At 49.5% G+C, this 24,650-nt stretch overlaps 1 protein-coding gene across 4 annotated transcripts in view; it reads right to left on the bottom strand.

Moving 5' to 3' along the window:
- Positions 1-24,650, bottom strand: part of TBC1D22A (TBC1 domain family member 22A) — a 315,289-nt gene that overhangs the window by 94,991 nt on the left and 195,648 nt on the right. For all 4 annotated transcript variants that reach the window (XM_068561086.1, XM_068561089.1, XM_068561088.1 and 1 more), the window contains exon 10: positions 17,329-17,404. In XM_068561086.1, coding sequence (XP_068417187.1) covers positions 17,329-17,404 — 76 coding nt within the window. The remainder of the gene's footprint in view (positions 1-17,328; positions 17,405-24,650) is intronic.

Genomic DNA, 24,650 nt, shown 5'->3' with positions numbered 1-24,650 from the left:
GTACACAGGGAGCCTCATCTTCAAACTCTACGGAAGCAACTCGAAGCCACGGACGCTGAGGGCGCCCCCCTGTGCAGGAAGCACAGCAAACACCTGACTGTTAACCCACCAACGGGCGCGGAGCACACCCTGCACACGCGGGGCGCGAGATGCGGCCAGGGGTCCCCAGAGGGGCGGAGCACGGGGGGTCTGGCGGTGGGCGCGGCCACGGTGCGGCCACAGGCTGCTGCTCCCCAAGGAAGTCTGGGGCGCAGGCGGGGACGAGCGTGACTCAGAGCCCGAGGATACCACCGGGTCCCCCGCACGGCTGGGAGACAGCTCAGTGGGCTCTCCCATGTTCAGTACCAACGCAGCGTGGGCGGAGCTGGAGGCCACATGGAGATCATCCGGCCTGAGGGGAAACTGAGGCCAGAGAAGGGGCAGGGCTCTCAAAATGGGGATGGTCACTCACCACTTCACAGGGGCGCTGTGAAAAACCAGCACAGTGATGCAGAGAAAGAGCCGAGAACAGTGCCTTGTACGCTGGCACCTAATGGATGCCAGCTGCCATTATTATTATCATTATTATTATTAGCAGCAGCAGCAACCAAGTTCAGAGTTGGTGATGGAGGCTGAGCTGAACTAGACCCAGGGGTTTATTCATAATACGTTATTTTTTAGATTACGGGAAACTTCCTCTCCTTCTTTGATTTTTTTGGCCTGAGTAATAGATCCCTCTTCCCAAAAATGCAACCAAATAGCCATGTGGGTTTTCAGTTGAAGGCACATTAAATCAGCCGGACACGCCCTGGGAGAGTGAGAACCCATGGGCCACCTGCTGTCCAAAGGCCTCAGGCAGGCACAGCACAGAGCCACCGGAATAAGGACGCTGGCCGTGGGGGAAAAGCCCTGGCCCGAGACAGGGAGACGGGCTGGTGAGGGACACACAGAGGAGTCGCCGTGCCCACGTGACTTCCCGTGCCTGACAGCACTGCCGTCACGCGGGTGCTCTGCCCGCCACCAGGGCCCCCGCGCCTCAAAGGAAACATCGCCATCCTTCCCGGCTCCCATCAGCCACTCCGGGGCCTAATGAAGATGCAAGCGGGGGAGGGGAGCTTGTTATTTCTCGCTGTCACGCACTGAATATTCCATGGGCCAGGGCCCCTCCGCTGATTTATCCTCTGCTCTCCGACGGCTTACATTGTAGCAGTAATAAAAATATTTTCACTTGGATGGTAATAAAGCTGAATCTAGTTTACTAGCTGTAACTGAATTCTATCTTGAAAGAATAAGTCAATTTTAACCTTACAATGTAGTCGAGACAGCTTTCAGAGAAATTTCATTAAAATCGCATTTAACCTAAATTTAAAAACACAGGGAAGGGAAAATGTACACGCAGATTAAGCCTTTAACACACCGAGATAAGACTAATCTCCAGGAGTGCATTCGGGCATTTCTCCCCCGAAGGGTGAGAGTGTAAATTTTAATAATAATGACAGCCCGCACTCCCCTTGGCCCCCCTGCGTTGGGTCAGTATCGGCCACGCTAACGGGCATCCGGGGGTGGACAGAGGCGCCTGCCCAGGGAGCAGAGGCCCCAGACTAATCCCACCAAAGGAGTGCTAGCCCACCCACCGCTACTCGCCTGCTACGCAGGTGATAAAAATGATGGTGAGATGATACAGGTACAAAGTTGGCTGGGCTCATGATGGGCCAGGCACCGTCCTAAGCATCTTACCTGTGCTGACTCTCATTCCCAGGGAAACCATGGCCACCGCGGGGCCATCACTCCCCACCCACACCCACCACTGGGGCGACAGAACCAGAATCTGAACGCACGCCGGCCTCCGGAGTCCTGCCCGGTGCTGAGTGGTGGCTCAGGACAAGCCAGAAACGTTCAGGAATGGTTTCCAAGGAGCCCAAAGCAGGGCCCACCTTCTCTCCTCGGCTGCTTAGCCTGCCTCCCGTGTCTGCTCGTGGACCAGCAGCCCCTGTCACCAGGGGACGGAAACTCTAGCGTCTAATTTCCTTCTGACCCCCTAGTGGGAGGTCAACCCGTCCCTCAGGTTCCCACCAGCTTACAGGCCCCCAGCTTGTCACTGCTCTTTAGCACCCAGGACGACCCCCCAAGGGAAGGGTTTCCACGGCCTCAGAGGAAGGATGGGAAACACAGGAGCACGGGGCCGGGGGGCGGGCAGGCTGCCGTCTACATCCAGGCCTGCAGACCGCACACTGGCCCCCACCCCACCCAGCGCACCACAGACGCCCTGCGGAGGGATGCACACACGCTCCGGGCCCCCAGCAGCCCTGTCACAGCGGACTGGCCGTGGAATATCTGGTGGTGGCCCCAAACCATGAAGGACATCTCAGAGGAAAACTACAGGGCCCCAGGGGCTTGGTGCCACCCTAGGCCAGGGTGACAGTGACATCTTCCTGGGACTGTCAACGGCACCTCCCGGGCTACGGCCTAAAGAAGGGCGTCCCGTAGACCCTCTACGGCAGCAGGCCCACCGGGTGGGCGAGCACGGGGCCACTGAGCTTCCCCAGGCTGCGTCAGCATGTCCTGGTCCTGCGGCTCCCTGAAGGCCAAAGTCACATCTGTCACTTACCCCACCTGCCTGCCCTCCCTCCACCCGTCAAACCCCACCCCAGCCTGGAGCGCTGCCCTGTTCTGCCACGCACAGCAAATTGGGGGGGGGGGTGGCTAACTGCCTGTGGGGGGTGGCCGCGGCGTTCCAGGCAAAGGAAACAACATGAACAGGGATCCCAGCACGGCTGAGGTCACATGTCGTGCTTAAGGAAAAATAAACAGCCCCAGGCTTCAGCACGGCCTAAAGCTGGCTGCAGGATGAAGGGGTGTGGGATCAAACCGCGAAGGGCCTTGGAGGCCACCGCACCGCGAGTCCCGAGGTCCAACTGCCGTCACATCAGCAGCAGCGTGGAGGGTGGACCAGAGAGGAGGAAGACGCGGATCTTGTTAGGAGGCGGAAGGCAGGAACCTCCTACAAGCCCGCCTGCACTCATGGGCAGGGATCAACCAGGTGAGTGTCCCGGGCGGCACGGGCAGCCCCGCGCGGCTGTGCGCGAGGACTTGAGCGACACGCAACACATCTCCGAAGGTCATCATCCAAGGTCAGTGAAAAAAAAATCCAACCATCCCCAGGGCGACTGTGAATATATTCACCAGACGGTCGAGGGGCCCTACGCCAGCCTTTCAGAGCATAATGATTAATAAGTCAGAAACTGATCCAACCAAATGAAGAGGAGTAACTTCACTTAAAAAAATCACCTGGTGACCAGCCTCATCACAATGTCTGCACTGAGGAAAGTCAAATGAGCTCAGCTGGTGTACAGGTCAATCCAAGCCTTTGGCATAAACAAGAAGCCCTCCCGGGAGGCAGGCTGCCCCTCCGTGGACATGTCGGGTGGCCGGAATGGGTAACGAGGTCAGTCTGCCCCTCGGCAGAATGGGAAAGTAACTAACCTCAAGCACAGCAGCCCCGCCCAGAAAATGAACCACATCTAAAGTGGGCATGTATGAGTGCAGAGGGGTGTGGGCACATTGGTGCATGCGTGTGTTGGTGTGTACGTGTGTGTCGGTGTGAGTGTGCGTGCATGTATGTGTGTACTGGTGTGGGGGAGTGTGTATACTGGTGCGTGTGTGTGCATATACGTGTAAGGGTGTGTGTGTGTCTACTGGCGTGTATGTGTGTGTGCACATGTGTATACTTTAATTTCAAATGACCCATCGTGTGTGAGCCGTATTTTCATCGCCACCTGTAACCTCTAGGAGAAGAGGGCAGCCTCAAGCTTAGGACTAAGTTTAAATTCCAACTTGATGCAACTTTGAACTCTCCCTTTGTGGAGTTGCCAGATAAAACACAGGAGGCTCAGTGAACTCTGGATTTCAGTATGTGCCCAATATTGCATCCAACGAACAAAAAATGTTTCATTATTGATCTGAAATTCAAATTTAACTGAGTGTTCCATATTTTTATTTGCTAAATCTGACACTGCTAACATTAGGTAGGAAGGATTTCTCCCCATTTTTCCTACAGGAAAGGGAAAGCAGAGCTTGGATAAGCCTGAGAAGGCGCATTTCTGTTGGTGGTTCTGGCCTCCCCAAGCAGCCCTAGGACAGTTTAGAGTGTGGAGAGAACTCCCTCTGGGCTATGCTCACTGGCCATCCGGTCCAGACTGGCTGACTAATGACCGGGTCTCTCCACCTCCCCCTGGCCCACCGGGGCCTCAGCTTTATGGTCCCTCCACAGCTAAGGGCAGAGCCCAGCAGACCTTGGCCTGCAAAGGAGTCACGGGCCTTTAGGGGGTGGGCGTGCCTGTCTCCTCCCACTTCCCCTCCGCTGGGTCTGCCCCACCAGGAACTATGCACTGAAGTCCCTTTCTGTGTCTGTTTCCTTCCCCACGGGAAAACTCACTAGTCTGTGAAGCAATTCTTTAAGATCTGATTTTAAGTGTTCTGAGAAAAACCAAGCACAGATATAAGCAGATTTACATGTCTGCTGAGGCTGAGTATCTTCAAATGTTCCTTTTTAAAACTGAAATAGGGGAGGCGGAGTCAAGATGGCGGTGTGGGAAGACACGGAGTTAGCGTCTCTCCACAACTAGGGCACCTGCCGGCCGCTGGTGGGGGACTCTGGCGCCCAAGGAGATGGGAGGAACCCACAAGTGAACCAGTAGGACGTAGGGGGACTGAGGGGGGAGGAGAAGTAGAGGCCAGACAGGATCAGCGCCCCTGAGGCCGGGGAGATCAGGAGAGGCAGGCGGGAGGAGCCATCCAGGAGGAGCAGGAGAGAAGCGGAGGGGGATTGCCCCGCCCACTCGAGCCCAGGAAGCCTGCTGGGCTCCCAGGTGAGGTCCCTGCCCCATGAGACCAGGGGTGGGGGGCACGCCTGGGCCCCTTCTGTTCCTTGAGCCTAAGCCCATCCCCCCACCCACAGTCCCCAGGGCCTTTTCCAGCCCCGTGGGTCCTGAGCATTGGCCCCGTCCACCCCCCAAACCTCGCCCTTGCTTAGGCCTCGCCCTCCACAGCCAAGGCCTTTCCCCCCCACACCTTTTTTTTCTTTTTCCTTCTCCTCTTTTTTTACTATCGTGGTACTGATGTACCTTCCAGTTGTTGATTCATCTATATTTTTACTTTTATATTCTTCCTAACGTATCTGTTAGTTTCCTAGTCTAATTTTATTTTTTATTTTGTTCTTTTTTTCTTTTTTGCCACCCCAGGCGGCTTGCAGGATCTTGGCTCACGAGCCCAGGGTTGGGCCGAAGCTCCTGTGGTGGGAGCTCCGAGTCCAAACCACTGGACTAACAGAGACCCTCAGACCCCAGGGAATATTCATTGGAGTGAGGTCTCATGGAGTTCCTCATCTCACTACCAAGACCCAGGTCTACCAAATAGCCTACAAACCCCAGCGTTGGAAGCCTCAGGCCAAAGAAACAGTAAGACAGGAACACAATCCCACTCATAAAAGATAAATAAATAAAACAGCAAAAAAATGTCACAGATGAAGGAGCAAGGTGAAAACCTGCAAGACCAAATAAATGAAGAGGAAATAGCAACCTACCTGAAAAAGAATTCAGAGTAATGATAGTAAAGATGATCCAGAATCTCGGAAATACAACGGAGGCACCGATTGAGAAAACACAAGAAATGTTTAACAAAGATCTAGAAGAACTAAAGAACAAACAAACAGAGATGAACAGCACAATAACTGAAATGAAAACTACACTAGAAGGAATCAATAACAGAATAACTGAGGCAGAAGAACGAATAGGTGAGCTGGAAGACAAAATGGTGGAAATGACTGCCGAGTAGAAAAATAAAGAAAAAAGAATGAAAAGAACTGAAGACAATGTCAGAGACCTCTGGGACAACACTAAACGCACCAACATTCGAATTATAGGGGTCCCAGAAGAAGAAGGGAAAAAGAAAGGGTCTGAGAACATATTTGAAGAGATTATAGTTGAAAACTTCCTTAACATGGGAAAGGAAACAGTCACCCAAGTCCAGGAAGCACAGAGAGTCCCATACAGGATAAACCCAAGGAGAAACACGCCAAGACACATAGTAATCAAACTAACAAAAATTAAATTCAAAGAAAAAATATTAAAAGCCACGAGGAAAAACCAAAAAATAACATACAAAGGAATGCTCACAAGGTTATCAGCTGAATTTTCAGCAGAAACTCTGCAGGCCAGAAGGGAGTGGCAGGATATACTTAAAGTGATGAGAGAGAAAAATCTACAACCAAGATTACTCTACCCAGCAAGGATCTCATTCAGATTCGATGGAGAAATCAAAAGCTTTTCAGACAAGCAAAAGCTAAGACAATTCAGCACCGCCAAACCAGCTTTACAATAAATGTTAAAGAAACTTCTCTAAGTGGTAAACACAAGAGAAGAAAAAGACCCACAAAACAAACCCAAAACAATTAAGAAAATGGTCATAGGAACATACATATCAATAATAACCTTGAATGTAAATGGATTAAATGCCCCAACCGAAAGACACAGACTGGTTGAATGGATACAAAAACAAGACCCATATATATGCTGTCTACAGGAGACCCACTTCAGACCTAGGGACCCATACAGACTGAAAGTGAAGGGATGGAAAAAGATATTCCATGCAAATATAAATCAAAAGAAAGCTGGAGTAGCAACACTCATATCAGATAAAATAGACTTTAAAATAAAGATTGTTATAAGAGATAAGGAGGGACACTACATAATGATCAAAGGATCAATCCAAGAAGAAGATATAACAATTATAAATGTTTATGTGCCCAACATAGGAGCACCTCAATACATAAGGCAAATATTAACAACCATGAAAGGAGAAATAGACAGTAACACAATAATAGTGGGGGACTTTAACACCCCACTTACACCAATGGACAGATCATCCAAACAGAAAATAAATAAGGAAACACAAACTTTAAATGACACAACAGACCAGATAGATCTAATTGATATTTACAGAACATCCCACCCAAAAGTGGCAGAATACACTTTCTTCTAAAGTGCACATGGAACATTCTCCAGGATATATCACATCTTGGGTCACAAATCAAGCCTCAGTAAATTTAAGAAAATTGAAAGTCATATCAAGCATCTTTTCTGACCACAACACTATGAGATTGGAAATCAATTACAAGAAAAAACTATAAAAAACACGAATACATGGAGGCTAAACAGTGCGCTACTAAATACCCAAGAGATCACTGGAGAAATCAAAGAAGAAATAAAAAAGTACATAGAAACAAATGACAATGAAAACAGGATGATCCAAAACATATGGAAGGCAGCAAAAGCAGTTCTAAGAGGGAAGTTTATAGCAATACAATCTCACCTCAAGAAACAAGAAAAATCTCAAATAAAAAATCTAACCCTACACTTAAAACAACCAGAGAAAGAAGAACAAAGAAAACCCAAAGTCAGTAGAAGGAAAGAAATCATAAAGACCAGAGCAGAAATAAATGAAATAGAAACGAAGAAAACAATAGCAAAGATCAATAAAACTAAAAGTTGGTTCTTTGAGAAGATAAACAAAATTGATAAACCCTTAGCCAGACTCATCAAGAAAAAAAGGGAGAGGATGCAAATCAATAAAATTACAAATGAAAAAGGAGAAATCACAACTGACACTGCAGAAATACAAAGGATTATAAGAGACTACTACAAACAACTATTTGCCAATAAAATGGACAACCATGAAGAAATGGACAAATTCTTGGAAAGTTACAACTTTCCAAGACTGAACCAGAAAGAATTAGAAAATATAAACAGACCCATCACAAGTAATGAAATTGAAACCGTGATTAAAAATCTTCCAATAAACAAAAGTCCAGGACCAGATGGCTTCACAGGTGAATTCTATCAAGCATTTAGAGAAGAGCTAACACCGATCCTTCTCAAACTCTTCCCAAAAATTGCAGAGGAAGGAACACTCCCAAATTCATTCTACAAAGCCACCATCACCCTGATACCAAAACCAGAAAAAGGTATCACAAAAAAAGAAAATTATAGACCAATATCACTGATGAACATAGATGCAAAAATCCAGAACAAAATACTAGCAAACAGAATCCAACAGCACATTAAAAGGACCATACACCATGATCAAGTGGGATTTATCCCAGTGATGCAAGGATTCTTCAATATATGCAGATCTATCAATGTGATACACCACATTAACAAATTAAGGAATAAAAACCATATGATCAACTCAATAGATGCAGAAAAAGCTTTTGACAAAATTCAACACCCATTTATGATAAAACTCTCCAGCAAATGGGCACAGAGGGAACCTACCTCAACATAAGAAAGGCCATATATGACAAACCCACAGCCAACATTGTTCTCAATGGTAAAAAACTAAAACCATTTCTACTAAGATCAAGAACAAGACAAGGTTGCCCATTCTCACCACTATTATTCAACATAGTTTTGGAAGTCCTAGCCACAGCAATCAGAGAAGAAAAAGAAATAAAAGGAATACAAATTGGAAAAGAGGAAGTAAAACTGTCACTGTTTGCCAATGACATGATACTATATATAGAAAATCCTAACGATGCCACCAGAAAACTATTAGAACTAATCAATGAATTTGGTAAGGTTGCAGGACACAAAATTAATGCACAGAAATCTCTGGCATTCCTGTACACCAACAACAAGAAATCAGAAGGAGAAATTAAGGAAACACTCCTATTTACCACTGCAACAAAAAGAATAAAATAGCTAGGAATAAACCTGCCTAAGGAGGAGAAAGACTTGTACTCAGAAAACTATAAAACACTGAAGAAAGAAATCAAAGATGACACAAACAGATGGAGAAATATACCATATTCTTGGATTGGAAGAATCAATATTGTGAAAATGACTCTACTACCCAAAGCAATCTACAGGTTCAGTGCAATCCCTATCAAACTCCCAATGGCATTCTTCACAGAATTAGAACAAAAAGTTTTACAATTCGTATGGAAACACAAAAGACCCCGAATAGCCAAAGCAATCTTGAGAAAGAAAAACAGAGCTGGAGGAATCAGGCTCCCTGACTTCAAACTATATCACAAAGCTACAGTAATCAAGACAGTATGTACTGGCACAAAAACAGAAATATAGATTAATGGTACAGGATAGAATGCCCAGAGATAAACCCGTGCACATATGGGCACCTAATTTACAACAAAGGAAGCAAGAACATACAATGGAGAAAAGACAGCCTCTTCAATAAGTGGTGCTGGGAAATCTAGACAGCTACATGTAAAAGAATGAAATTAGAACACTACCTAACACCATACACAAAAATAAACTCCAAACGGATTAAAGACTTAAATGTAAGACCAAACACTATAAAACTCTTAGAGGAAAACATAGGAAAAACGCCCTTTGACACAAACCACAGCAAGATCTTTTTTGACCCACCTCCTAGAGTAACGGAAATAAAAACAAAAATAAACAAATGGGACTTAATTAAACTTAAAAGCTTTTGCACAGCAAAGGAAACCATAAACAAGATGAAAAGACAACCCTCAGAATGGGAGAAAATATTTGCAGATGAAACAACAAAGGGTTAATCTCCGAAATATACAAACAGCTCATGGAGCTCAATATCAAAAAAAACAAACAATCCAATTAAAAAATGGGTGGAAGACCTAAATAGACATTTCACCAAGGAAGACATACAGATGGCCAAGAGGCACATGAAAAGCTGCTCAACATCACTAATTATTAGAGAAATGCAAATCAAAACTACAATGAGGTATCACCTCACGCCAGTCAGAATGGCCATTATCAAAAAATCTAGAAACAATAAATGCTGGAAAGGGTGTGGAGAAAAGGGAACCCTCCTGCACTGTTGGTGGGAATGTAAATTGATACCACCACTATGGAAAACAGTATGGAGGTTCCTTGAAAAATGAAAAATAGTACTACCATATGACACAGCAATCCCACTACTGGGCATATACCCTGAGAAAACCATAATTCAAAAAGAGTCATGTACCACAATGTTCACTGCAGTACTATTTACAATAGCCAGGACATGGAAGCAACCTAAGTGTCCATCGACAGATGAACGGAGAAACAAGATGTGGCACATATATACAATGGAATATTACTCAGCCATAAAAAGAAATGAAATTGAGTTACTTGTAGTGAGGTGGATGGACCTAGAGTCTGTCATACAGAGTGAAGTAAGTCAGAAAGAGAAAAACAAATACCGTATGCTAACACATATATATGGAATCTAAAAAAAAAAAAAAAAAAAAAAAAATTGGTACTGATGAACCTAGTGGCAGGGCAGGAATAAAGAGGTAGACATAGAAAATGGACTTGAGGACATGGGGTGGGAGGGCGAAGCTGGGGCGAAGTGAGAATAGCATCGACATATATACACTACCGAATGTAAAACAGTTGGCTGGTGGGAAGCAGCAGCATAGCACAGGGAGATCGGCTCAGTGCTTTGTGATGACCTAGAGGGGTGGGATAGTGAGGATGGGAGGGAGGCTCAAGAGGGAGGGGATATGGGGACATGTGTATGCATATGGCTGATTTGCTTTGTTGTGTAACATCAACTGACACAGTATTGTGAAGCAATTATACTCCAATAAGGATCTATTAAAAAAAAACACTGAAACAGGTTCTCACGGTGTTTTCAATCAAAAGATAGCAAAAATATTCCATTTACATTATCTTATGTCACAAAAGATGCATGAGCATAGAATCCAAGGTGAGGCTTCCCCACAGGGGGCCCAGCCCCCGGATTCAGTCACAGGGGCTCTGACTGCAGCCTCTCGAAGAGCCCAAGGGCTGAACTTGGGGGCAACTAGGGATCGTGCAACCTCAAAGATTGACATCAGATGTAACAGACATAAGGACAATAAAGGTACAAGGTGTGTCACTCGGATACACGGCAAAAATGTGAAATCTCACTTTCAAATATGTGTAAACATTCCAGGTGTAATCTGGAGTGAAAATCTCCTCCAGTACTCTGTACGTTGAAATTCTGTCAGCCCATGGTGTGTTAACGTGTATTTATTATTGAAGCAGTAAATTACTCAATGATTGGCATGAACTGTTAATCTTATGTACAAAAATTGTTTCATAAGTAGGGAACAGACTGATTTAACAGAAATGCTGAGAGCACCCGCTCTTACCTCTGAACTTCTCTCTATGCCTCACCCATTACTCTGTCCCCAGTCTCGGGGCCAGGCTCGCCCGGCCCAGGCAGGAGGGCCCTTTCCTTTCCTCCTGACTTTTGTTGCAGCACGTGACTCGGTTTGGCCAATGAAATGCAGCCGAGCACCGGGGACCACTTTCTTTCGGAAGCACAAAGAGCCTGTGAACAATCCCCATAGTTTTTCCCTCCATCACAGGAACTGGGCCAGCAAACTCCTGAAGGCGGCTGCTCCATCAGCCTGAGTCCCCAGGTGAGGACAACACAGACCAGAGCCCTGGGCAAAGCCACAAAGATGTGTCATGTGGGTGAGACGCAAACGTGTGTTGCTTGAGCTGCTGAGGTTTACAGGCTGTCTGTTGGGGGCCAGGGCCAGGGTCAGGGTCAGGGTCAGGGTCAGGGTCAGGGTCAGGGTCAGGGCCAGGGCCAGGGTCAGGGTTAGGTCTGTTTGGCCAGCAACAGTGGTACCTGGCTTCCGCCCAACGGGGACTTTTACCCCCATCACTCAGAGTCTGGCCCACACGCGCCTTTGATGCACTCCTGGTGCCAGGCCGTGTGCTCGGACACTGCGCGAGAGGGTTCAGATCTAACCCACCCCGAAGCAGCGGAGGACACAGCGTGTGCGCTCAGGCAAGGAGTGGTGGCAGCCCACAGAGGAGAGGGAGCTGGTGCTGATGGGAGAGGGAAGGGGAAGCGGGGAGGCAGCAGCAACACAGAGGGGGTCAGGGGCACCGCAGGAGGCTGGCCCCTGCCCGGGACAGGGATGCGGGAAACAGGTCAGAGTGAAACGGCACAGCACCCAGTGTAAAACCCATCCCCAGGCATCAGCATCCTGCCGCGCGTGGCAGGCAGACCTGCTCGCCCAGGGCGCACGCGCACCCCTCTGCTTACGGGTCCCCTCCAGGGTCTGCAGGCACAGGGAACAAGCGCCGCAGGCCCCACACGCCCACCACTGCTCCGGCGTGTGTGAGCAGAACCCGAGGACGTGGTGAAGACCTTAGTGTTTGCGGGCTGCAGCCAATAAGACCGACCAACCAGTCCTTGTCTATTGGAGGCCCTGAGGCTTGGACACGAACGACCACACGATGGTGGGTGGTCTCACGGAAGCACTGATGCTGCCTGGCGTTTCTCTGAACGAGAGCTCTGTGCACAGCCTTTCCCAGAAAAAGTCTGAGCATCGTGCAAGGCAGTCCCAGAAGAACAGAGGACCGGGAACCACATCTAACACCGAGGGCTCAAGCTATTCCTCCCCGAGAGAGAAGAAGAAACTACATTTGATAAGAGATTAAGAAATCAATGTTTTTTAAAAAAAAGGTCTGAGGCTGCTTTTTGGACGAATGAGAGCTACGTGAATACTGACTCCAGGCCACCCCCTTCCTCAATGCCACACGCTGGCCTTTGTCGGATAAGCTCTGTCTCACCCGATTATCAACAGCTGCTGCCCCTGGTCTCCCAGACTCAATCCTTCCATCTGCCCACCCGCAGCCAGAGTGCTCCAAAGAAACACCAAATGTCCCTCAGCTGGGCTACGAGGTGGCCTGCTGGAGGCGGACCGGCCTATGGCAGTAACACATTTGCACAAGAAGCGGCTTGCTCTGCTCCAGGGCCAAAATAAAGCGCAGTTTGACAGAAACAAGAAATCCCTAGGCAAGCCCTCGCCGAAAAAATGTGACCTAAGAATTCACCTCGTAGAGGCAGGTAACTGTTAGAAATGGGTTCTGCTAAGGTCGTAGCAGACACTCATCCAGAACTCCCAAATCCTTTCCAATTTCCCAAGAGCCAGCGCTTTGATCTCCCAGACCTCAGACCCAGTCTCAGTATTTTCCCATTCTCGGTGGGATTTCGTCTTCCTGTGGTGATTTCATCTGGTTCTACTCCTAAGCTGCCCATATACCCACTCCTTTTCCCACTGACCACCTGACTCTCCCCAGGCTGGATGGGGTGCTGACCTGCCGATTTCCAAGGGCTCTGAAGTTCACAGTAATTGTGGTCCCCTGCTTATGCTGCAAGGGTAGGTGTGTGTGCTTCGTCTGCTTTCCTTCTTGATTACACAGCTTCTTGGAGGCAGTGAGAAACAATTCAGATTTAGGTGGCCTCTTGGACTTTCAAATTCATTCTTGAAGGGTATTTCTGCTGGATGTCGACACTACAGTGACAGTTATCGTTCTTCCTGCACATTGAACATATCTTCTTGTCCTTTCGTTGAGAAGACAGTTCTCAGACAGCCATTCTTAGAAAATAATCTCTTACTCTCGCTGCCTTAAGAATTAGTCTTCAATTGAATTTTACTATGATGTGTTTACATACAGTTTTCTCTTTATTCTCCTGAAGACTCAATGGGCTCTTCAATCTGTGAATTGGTTTATTTCAGTACTTTTGGAAAACAATGAAACATTATCTCTTCAGATTCTTACTCACTCTCCCTCCTCTCCTTCTATGACTCCAAATAAGTACATATGAGGCTCTCTAACCATACCTTCTATATCTCTTACTTTCTATATTTTGCATATTCTTATCTCTCCATGTTTTGTTTTGGCTATTTTCTTCCAACCCATCTTCCAGTTCACTAACTTTCTCTATAGCTATGTGTAATTTGTTAAATCTGCCCACTGACTTTTTAATTTGGTTATTGTATTTTTCAAATCTTTTATGTAAAATCATATAGTTTCCCACTACCATGGCAAACATTCTCAAGATTCTCTTTTTTATATTTCTTCATACATAGTAAGGAAAATAGTTTCATGGTCTATGCGTAAGAATTACAGAAACTTAACATCTTGTGGGCCTGTTTCTGTTATCTGTTGTTTCTGTTTGTTCTCACTTAGGAAGTCTTGAATGTGTGTGTATCTTTGACTATGTGTAGATCATTTTATATGGAAAAAAAAAAAAGCAGAAACAATTTGAGGAACAACTTTCTGGTAACTTCCTCCAGAAAAGATTTTTTTTTTTGCTTCTCCCAAGCACTCTACTCCAGTAGAGAAGTGCCATAATCAAGGCTCAAACAACCGTGGTCCTCTCAGGTGATGTAAACCTGGCCTGCAAGACTCCACAAGGGCAGTTTCACTTCAGTTCCACCCTGACAGTTGGTCTTCTGGGTCTCAGAAAGTACCTGGGCATTTTCTGCACTCCTATCCTCAGGTAGGCTATGGTTTGATCCTTTCCCTCCATGAAGCTGTCAAAACTACAAACCACGTTGGGATTCTTTCTTCTGGATTAGCAAGAACCCTCAGAACAACAGTGGCCTTCAGGGCTGGGCTCATCTCTCTGGTTCCAGCATTCTTCCAGAATCTGGCCCGAAGTTCTTGTCTCCCTATTAGTAGAGTTCAATGTTTTTATGAAATTTGTTTTCTTTTTACCTTCTTTGTTTTCTTTTTTTCTCTCTTTCATTCTTCCTCACCACCCCTCATTCGTTTGTCTGTTTGCTGGCTTTAAAAAACAATCTTATCCATTTTTTAGCTCTCTTCAGTGAGAAATCTGGTTGGAATTACCTAGCCCACCACCACTGGCAGTGGAAGGCCCTCCTACTCTCACCTTTGACATTGCCAATTCAGTGGCTCAAGGCTCCATCTCTCATTGTGTGGGAAGTTCTGAAAGCTCTGCACCAAAGATTACAGACTCCCCTGGGGCTTCTCACTAGCCAGCTTACCTCTCTCGAGACAATTACCACCCACCGGGCGGTCTCTCAGGCTGCTGCCCATCACCTTCCTGCTCGGCCTCCATTACAGACACGACCCTCTGTCTTCAGTCACGCCACCTTCCTGTCTAGGGAACAGACTTTTTCTAAAGATTTGGGGGTAACAGAGAGTAGGGTACTGCACTACTCAAAATAGAAAACTACTTAAGAGTACTTTTCAGAAATCCTTTAGCCAGTTGTCACAGCTAGAAAATAAGACAGTGACCCTGACCCTCTCCTGATCTTCCCCTCCCCTCGCTGCCACCCTCCTGTACCCCTGGGCCTCTGCCCTCCTCTCGCTCTCCATTCTCTCCTGACTTACAACACTACTACTGGAACCCCAAAATTCCTCTCACTTTTCCTTGTGTAGCAATTTAGCTCTTTTCCAAACTATTCCCATCTGGGTCAAGCCCATAAAACCTCAGCTTTCTTAATAACAGGTCCATGAAATGGTGTTCCTTCACCAAATTGCCAAAAAGTTCTGAAATCAATGCTGTCCTTGCCCTGAAATGCAAAAATGGGGCAGTGGTTTTTTTTGTTGTTGTTTTTTAAAGCAATATTTTCTTCCTAGTGTATCCTGCCTTTAATAAAATCCTTGCCGTCCCTGCACAGTCCCAAGACCACAAATTCTTTCTCCAGGAGGAAAGTGAGAGAAGGGGGCCTATGGACACTTCTCCCCGGGGCTGCTGAGGGGTAACAGCCCAAACTCTGTCAATTCTGATACTTCCTGCTTGAAAAGCCTGGGAATTCTTCTTCTGAGGCCATCACAGATGTTCTTCCAGGTTTCATTGGAAGAATAGTTACAAACAGATTACAAAGTCTAACCGATTACCAAAAAGAGCCTCCCATGTTGTGAAGAACTGATCATTTAAACAAAACAACCACAGGATGAAAATGCCCTCCTCAGAAGCTGCAGGAAAATAAAAACGGGATTTACTGAAAAGCCCAGATCCGGTTGGGATTCCTCTGGTTGCTGCTGCTGTTCTTTTAAACCATCATCCAGCAAACCTGTGATGTGCTTCTTCTAAACCACAGCACCAGAGAAAATCAACTCAACTATTTCCCAGACTGCAACCCTGGAACAAATAAGCACCAACCGCAACTTTCCAACCTCCACAAATATACAAAATCTGCCTTCTAAGAGACACAGGAGGAAAAGAAGAACTGCTAAGGAAGTGTAATTCACAGCTCCTGCAAATCGTATTTCAAAGAACAAAACGAGGCTGGGGGAAAGGTGTGAAACTGCTAGCAGGGAAAAAACCCAAGAGCGTCCAACAAAGATCTCCCCATGAAGTTAAGCATAAATGTACATAAATGCAGTTACATAAGCCAAAAACAGTACTTTGAATAGGTAGCTGCAAAGCAGCTAAATATACTGAATCAAAGTATTAGTGGAAGAACTGTGTAGAACTTCATAATATGGAAATTAGGTAATAACCATTAGATACAACTGAAAATCAGGTTCAATCAAGGAACAGAATGGAGTTGATGATTTGTATGATTCCATTTCATAATGTCATTCCATCATTTCCCAAACCAAGGGCCTTTCTTGGGAAGATGATTACCGATATACTTTCTACTGCTGAAGGTACAGCAAGGGGAAGAGACGCCGGGATATGCCTGTCCTTGGAAGGCAGCCCTGGAACACGGGCGGCGTGTCTACGTTTTAAGCAAAGTACGATTTCTCTGCAGGTTCAGTGAAGTCACCCACCAAGCTCACACAGGGCTCCTGATGGCACAGCCTGTGTCTTCTCTTCACATCACCACTGACCAGCCAGCTGGTGTCACAAATCCATGCCCGGGTCTGCTTGGTATCCCTCTGTTAATGCTCTGTTCATTAATTTAACAAACTATCAGGAGAGTATGCTTGAAATGGGCAGCATTATCTCTCAACTTTAATTAAACTCTGCTATTGCAATATGACAGTCAGCACATCATAGGGGGAATTATTTTAAGGATGAGGGGAGAAAGTATTTCAAAGCCCCCACTTAAACATGAAAGCATAATCTAAAATGGCCGAGCACATACTATAATTTTTCTGTAATATTAAAGATGCTATTTTCAGACTCGGTAATTAATTGGATTCCGTGGAGAAATTACGCCAGCATCCTTGATAGCAAAATGTGTGCAGAGGCAGGAACAGTGTGCCAGAGGACGGCCATAAACAACCCGGCTGTCACCCAGATTATGACAATCACCGGGCTTAATAAGGAGTAAGAGCTGCCTGCTTCTAGGACGCACTCATTACTTCCTGCAAAGTGACGGCACTGAATTCTGATTATATCGCCTTCGTAAAAGGAATGGCAGCGGTTCCTGCTCCAGCGGCGGGTGGCCTCAGAAGGATGCGTGGAAGGCGCAAGCCAGGGGCCACGGGCTGGGCGAGGACGGCATCCTGTCAGCTGATGGCCGGCGAGTCCTGAGCCTTCCACCGCCTTCTCCCCCGCCCCGCAGGGAAAGGGGAGCCCAGGAAGCTGGCTTACCATCGATCCGGCTCACGAGTTCTTCCAAGATTTTCACTTTCATTTGAATCCCAGGTTGAGCAAAGGTGTAGTTATCCTAAGGGAAAAATAACAACGAATATCATATGCATGGAAAATAAAACCCGCTTTCCAAAGGGGAAAAAGGCAGCGGGAACAAAGGTGAACAGTTTCACAACATAACAGATTCACAAAGCGATCAACGCACAAGGCATTAGGCTGCGTTACACCACCCGTGTGCAGCACGAACCAGAAGGTGAAGTCCGACACCCCGTGATGTCAGAGGGGAACACACCAATCTCAGGAATGTTTAATGGGGCGTGTCTATATGTAAACGCAGGTATTTACATTTAAATTGAACCAACAGCTCACTGAGGGCCAGAGCCTGCCGGAAGTTGCTCTGGCTGGCACAGGGGCAAAGAGCCCTCAGCGCTGCAGGGGAGCCGATCCGTAACAGCGACCTGGCAGTACCAGCGTCACGTCGGCCGTCCCAGGGCCAAGGACGTGGTCACTGCGTGAGCGCAGAGTGAACATGGGACTTCAGTCTCAGTGAACTCAGGTGAAGAAGTTCATAAACTAAGACAGGAAAACCAGTGTGGGCACTGGGCGGGGGGAGGGGGGTCTCCAGTCAGGCAGACCTGGAACGAGAGCCCAGCTCTATCACGTAGATGCTGTGTGACGCTGGCAAGTAACACCGCCCCTCTGGGCTGCAGTTTCATTATCTATAAGGTGAGAATGACAGTGCCGACGTGTAGGGCTGCTCTGAGGCTTCCGGAAGCACTGTGAGCGGCAGGTGCATGAAGGCTCAGGGACAGGAGGCCGGGTGCCCACTGTCATCACCTGAGAACACAAACCAGCCGGAGGAGAAGGTGGCGCCCTCTGTGTCCCGCCCCAGGGCATCCCCACAGAACTGCCCTCAGGAGCCTCTGCCAGCGCTCAGGGACCGTTTGCAGAAATGAGGGTTTCAACTGGACTCCTGCAGTGATGCACTTACACTGCAGGTAAGATGTAAGATGCATGTAAGGTGTCCAGGGCACATTCCTGGAGCCAGGCAAGGGGGACAAAGATTGCTAAGCAAGGGACTGAACCAGGGGAAGCATCCTGGATGGCCCAGGTGGGCCCAGTGTGACCCGGGGCCCTTGAAGGTGGAGGAGGAGACAGGAGACTCAGAGTCAGAGCTGCGAGGACGCTTGACTCGCCACCGCGGACGTGGAAGGCGGGCAAAGGCGTCACCACCCAAGCAACACAAAAGAGACCAAGGAGCGAATTATTCCCTGAAGCCCCAGAAGGGACGCAGCCCTGCCCACGCCTTGATCTACACCTTGATCCAGCACCCCAGGTGCATGGCAGCCTTCTGGCCTCCAGGACGATGAGGTAACAAACGTGTGTTGTTTCAAGCCACGACGCGCTGCGCCTGCGGGTCCTTGAACTCGAGTGAGCGCATGGGGCCTCGGTCCCTGGCGGTTCAGGGGAGCTCCTGCTGGGCCGGTGTTGGGAGAGGATGGCTTGTCCTCAGGAAGGCACGGGGGAGGCCCCAGGGACGTGGGAACAGCACTCCCGGTGCCACCCGCCCCAGGACCTGCGAGGGGGTCTCCAACGACACAGCATGGGGGAGAGGAGGACCTTCACACCAGCAGCAGCGTCTAAGGCTGAGCAGTCAGACGTGGAGGGCTCCGATCCCGGCACGGTCGGCGCTCTCTGGGTTTAACACACGTGCGCACACACGCACACACACCCCTCCTAGCTAGAGCAGGAGTGGCAGCACGATGACACAGAACTTAAAATGCCTACAAGGCAACAAGGATCTCTTTCCCGCAGAAACAGAAAATGAGCAGGCTCACACCTAACTTCTTGCTGAGGTTTCTCCCAAGTCGATTTCAAGTGACAGCCTCTGGATCCAACTGTCACATCCCCGCGAGGGCAAAACCGAGGACAGCTCCGTGCGGTGCCCCGACTCAGAGCAACGCTGAGGTCCCACATGCGCCCTGCTCTGCGCAGGGGGACGGTGCTCCCGGGGCGGCTGCCACAGGGGCCTGGCGTGATGTGTCCTCTAGACACGGCGACAAGCTTGTGGGTTTTGCCACACTTTGAAGTCTTGTGACGCGAGGGCTTTCACAGACTGGCGCTCAATGGACAGGACCTCTGGGCCCTGAAAGGCCCGTGCGTGTCCCGGTGAGACACCGGGCGCCCCTCCGGCCGAGACAGGGCAGCAGCACAAGGTAAGCACAAGTCGTGAGCTTTCACGGACTTAGACATTAATGGGCAATGGAAATTCTGGTTTTGGACTTGAACTTACAAGGGCTGGCCTTTAAGACAATTTCTCTCTGAAACTGGGTAACACAAGGAGATTTATACTCGAATTCGGGGCATGCTGTGTAGTTGGAAGCTTATACACTGGCATTTCACCTCAAGGTGGAATTTCTGATGAGCCAGGTGGAACAGTCAAGCAGGACATAATTAAGGATGAGAAATAAACTAAGAGTGGTTTTGCAGCCTTAGGTAGAGGCCTTGCAGATTATCGAATTAACGTTCAATTCTAACACGTTTCAAAGCCATCAGGACCAGGCTCTAATGCCCTCTCCCCAGCGTCCCAGGAGAATCCTCAAAGGAGCGGGGGTTCCACAGGGGGCTGGCCTGTCCCGATGGGCTGTGGGTGGGCTCCAAGGCGGGCCACACCCCTGGCCGAGAAGGGACCTAATGGTTACGCAAACAGCCAGCTGAAGGAAGCACTCTCAAACCCGGGGTCTGCTTCCAAGTGGAGGGAACTCAGTTGGTGCCTCTCCTGCACTATCTCCATCCCCAGAAATACTCACCCCAAGAAGGCAACTTCAACTGCTAAGCCTGGGAGACTAAACAGCCAGTAGGTTCAGCCCTCCTTCCAGCTCTCAGAATCGGCTGATCCCCCAGGAAGGCTGCTCCCCCGGGGGAAGGCTGCTCCCCACAGAAAGACTGTTCCCCCAAGAAAGCTGCTCCCCCAGGGAAGGCTGCTCCCCTTGGGAAGGTTGCTCCCCCAAGAAAACCGCTCCCCTGGGGAAGGCTGCTCCCCCAGGGAAGGCTGCTCCCACCCCGGGAAGGCTGCTCCCCCTGGGAAGGCTGCTCCCACCCCGGGAAGGCTGCTCCCCCTGGGAAGGTTGCTTCCCTAGGGAGGCTGCTCCCCCAGGAAGTCTGCTCCCCCAGGAAGGCTGCTCCCCCAAGAAGACTGCTCCCCCTAACCCCCAGAAGGCTGCTTCCTGGTACAGCTCTGATGCACGTGAGGGGGTCCTGCCCAGGCCCAGCACTGGCTCTGACAGGGTGGGTCAGCCTGAATGATCCTGGGATTCAGTCAGCCAGGTTATTTGGCTCTCACACTAAGACAGGATTTCAAGCTTCTCATTTAGAAGAAATAAAAGTTATTCTTTGACCATCTGCCACTAGTTTATTTCTCAATTTGTTCAAAACCCAGGTAGGGGAGATGAGTTCTCTTGAAAATCCAAATAATAAGAAAAGAATGACACCCGAGAGTATAAAAAAAAAAATCTGTATTGTGGAAGGACCTGAGAAGATTGACAGGTGTGGCCTTGGCATCTGGATTTAGGCAGGGAGCGGGGGGCAGAGAAGACCAGCCTTCAGAAGGGGCACAGTGTGGTCGGCTGAGGACGGCCCCACTTAGCAGCCAGGAAGCCTTTGAAGGGCACACCAAGGACATTCCAGAGCCAGAGGCTGAGATGGAAGGTGTGAGGGGAAAAGAATGTTCTGTGGCCTCAGGAGAGGCACTTGGCACTCAGGCTGCCCAGCAGGGCTCCACCAGCGCCCCTGATCAGACCGTGGGTTCTGCCCACTTCAGGCAGGGGCGCCACCCCCAGCATGCCATCCAAACCCGCGCCGGCAACACACCTGGCACAGAAAACGTCTGCTGAATAAATGTATGACTAGGCAGGCAAAATAGGAAGTAAATAAGAATGTGGTATATTTACAGAAATAGTAACAGTCATAATATTAACAATACTCCGTGAAAAGTAAACATGCATATCCTTTCAAACTGAGATTTGATTTTGTGTCTTTAAGAAACGATAGAATATGTAAAACTTATGGGTCAGAGGGAAGGAAGGAAGGTCTGAAGAATACAATGACCTTTTGGGAAATGTTTCACAGAAAGTGAAGTCCGTAGCAGACGGACTTTACCTTTCTGCTTACCTTTTTACAGAAAAAAATCAAAAAATGCACACCAGGCTTGCCTCGCACATGCTACTGTTCCCGCCTCACCCTCCAGCAATAACAAACAGCATTTTCCGCGCTCTTCAGCTGACAAGCAGAATCGACTCTTCTGAAGGAGCATCTCAGAGAAGAGCTGGAAGATACACTCATATCGGCTTAGCCAGAAGGACCCCAGCACCCGCCTATTAAAACTCCCAGCTCCCAGAGAACTGAGAATCCCTCTTACCTCTGACAAGGGGCTGTGCCCCCAGACCAGAGATGCAAGCCCTCAGCAAGTCCCACACCCCTTTCCTGGCCAGTCTCACTCCGAGAAAGCTGCCTTCTTAGGCTCAAACCACACTGGCCTCCCTCACCTGCCCTGGACCTGCGTCTGGAACAACTCAGCGGTACAAGGCCCCATTTCAGGCACCCTGATGATCCAATCCATGCAACTGATGCATCAATCCATACAAGACAGAACCACAGCAGACTGGGAGCTCTTCCCTCTGTGCAGTAAACGCTGTCTGAGTGCCTCGTGCGGGAGACAATACCCCGAGGCCGGAGCAGAGACGGTGCGGAAAAGCAGGCCGGAGACCGCCATCCTGAGACAGGCCCGTTTGCCAGGTCGGCCCTCCCTCAGCCAGCGCCTGGGACCGGGGATTTCGGGTTTTGCCACCTCTCCCGAACCAGCAGGAATGGCTCGCTGGCCTCAGCTGAGCACTGTGGTTTGCGCCGAGCTCCTGCTTTCCTGCCGGTCCGTGCCAGGCAGAGGTACCTATGTGAACAGCCTCGGTACAGACCCCAGGCGCAGAGCCTCTACCGAGCTCCTGGCAGACGGTGCCAACTCGTCGCTGGGGAGTTAGGCGTCTCCTGCGACTCCACCAGGGCAGGACTCCGGGCAGCTGGCGCCTGGGTCCCCCTGGGCCTTCTCCCTTGGCCGCTGCCGCCTCACACGACCGCGCTGGGAGGAATCACGGCCGGGAGCACAGCTACATGCTGGGAGTCACGGGACCCGGGGGCAGTCCTAGGCCTCCCAACACAGCTGGGCAGGAGAACAGCACGGGCCTTCTGTCCAGAGATGACGGTCTGGTCGTTAAGCAAACGTTCATCACGCAGACCACGCAAATGCGCATGGGGGCTCGCTGTGCCCTGGGGAGCCCGGCCGTCACGGCACAGAACGGGGGCCTGACCTGAGGACCTGACCTGACCTCTGCGTGCAGAGGACGTGAGGCCCGGGCCTAGACGCAGGGAGAAGGAAGCTAGGCACACTCCAGGCGTGAATGAAGGCCAGTGCGGCGGGAGGGGCCGCAAGGAAGCTGGGGCTGACGGGAGAAGACCATTCGGAGGCTGGAAGGCCACGTGGGGAGCGAAGGGTGAGACCCCAGCAAAGCTACAGAAGGAAGCTACTGACACGGAAATGGGGAGCCACCACGGTTACGAGATTTGCATTTGGAAAAGACGACTCTGGCCGCAAGGTGGGGCGTAACAGAAGGGGCCAGCGAGGATGCGAGAGGTCAGCTACAAGACCAAAGCCAGAATCTGGGCACGAGAGCCATGAGAGCGTCCCACTGGCGACGCAGTCAACCCAGGCTGTCCAGGCTGCATTCAACGAACTGTACTGCTTGGTTTTGTGAACTTGAACGTAGGGCTTCTCACTTATTCCCGTGAGCTCGTTTGTTTGATTGGCTCTCAGGCGGAACTGCAGTCAGTGGAACTCATTCTGCACCTTGATCGTGTCATCGATCACATTAGCTGTCCTTCCAAGCTGAGAGGCAGTGGGTAAACTCACACCCTCCACGTCTTCGCCACGGTCTCTGGGAAGAGGGGAGAAGGACGAGGACAAGGACAGAGCTCCGTGGCATGTTTCTCAGATGGAAGAGCATTGTAAAAATCTATCAAGCCAACTCTTTTCCCACCCGCGAGCCGAGTTTCTCTGATCTTCTGTTTCCTCATCTGTAAAATGGTGAGGAACGGCTCCTTCCCAAGGCGCTGGGGGTGTGAAGTGAGTTGCTATCTCTCAAGGAGCCCAGACAGCGTCCACACCAAGGGTGAGCCCGCCCGCCCACCCGCCCACCCCTTCCCCAGCTTCCCCGGTGACATCGGACATGGGACGTGGTGAAGGCTGAAGGCTCCCCCAGCCCTGGCAGAGCGGCCAGTGCTCCTCCTGTAAACCGCGGGGGAAACGGGAAATGCTGAATGCCTGCGTTCAGACACGGGCCTGCCAGCAGCAGAAGGTGGTGTACCAGTGAGGTAGAGGTAGATGGGCCCCTGGGCTGGACAGCTGGAGTCTGACAGGCGGAGTAAATTGGAGCTTTGTTTCCCCAGACACTCCAAGGCCAAAGTTAATAGCCGGAGCTGAGGTCTGCCGGAGTAAAGAGATAAGATGACCATTCCTGAGGTCAAGGAAACCTCCCCGATTGCACACGCGCAGTAAGCCTCCTTGGGGGTCAAAAAGGAGGGGGCACCACCCCATAACAGGTGATGCTAAGGCCGTCCCATAGGCCTCTGGGCTGAAACCCCATCTTGGAAAAAAGTTGCGCACGCATGCTGGGGAGGGTCCTACAGCAGGTCACGTGTGGAAGAAGAAACCAGATGATTGGCCAAAGGTAAACAAAGACCCGGAAGAACTGCCCTATATGAATGACTTCACCGCCTCTTTATTGGGCTCCTCCTCATTATGGGGGGACGCCCACACCCTTTCTCTCCCCGTGTGCATCTCTGCCCTGCTTCTGTCTTAACTAAGCAACTGTTTCTCTGTGTGCTCTCCCACTTGTTGTGCTGTGTCTCTAATAATTAACTTTGTACCTGTTTTTACAGTTTTTGCCTCCGTGAGAAATGCATTTTTCAACGGGGGCAAACGCCACGGCAGCTTTGCTTCTAGCCTCTAGCCCTAGCTGGTCTAGTGGCTGGGGTTCCTGGTTTTCACCCAGGCTCCCCAGGTTCACTTCCTGGGCAGGGAACTAAGATCTCGCTTCAAGCCACCACTCACCGCTGTCTCGCCAAGATCAGCAGTATTTGAAGGGAGTCTAGGTAAGTTATAAATACGTGCTATAAAAAGTAACCACTAACTGAAAGAAAGGTGGGGAGAGGAGAGATGGCCGATAAGCCAGAGTGAAAACTAACAAGAATAATAAGAAAGTCTCCCTGAGTGA

The sequence above is a fragment of the Eschrichtius robustus genome, chromosome 13 (genome assembly GCF_028021215.1).
Source record: "Eschrichtius robustus isolate mEscRob2 chromosome 13, mEscRob2.pri, whole genome shotgun sequence".
Lineage (NCBI taxonomy): Eukaryota > Metazoa > Chordata > Mammalia > Artiodactyla > Eschrichtiidae > Eschrichtius > Eschrichtius robustus.
The sequence above is the reverse complement of the archived record's forward strand: the minus strand, read 5'-3'. Positions and strand labels throughout refer to the sequence as shown.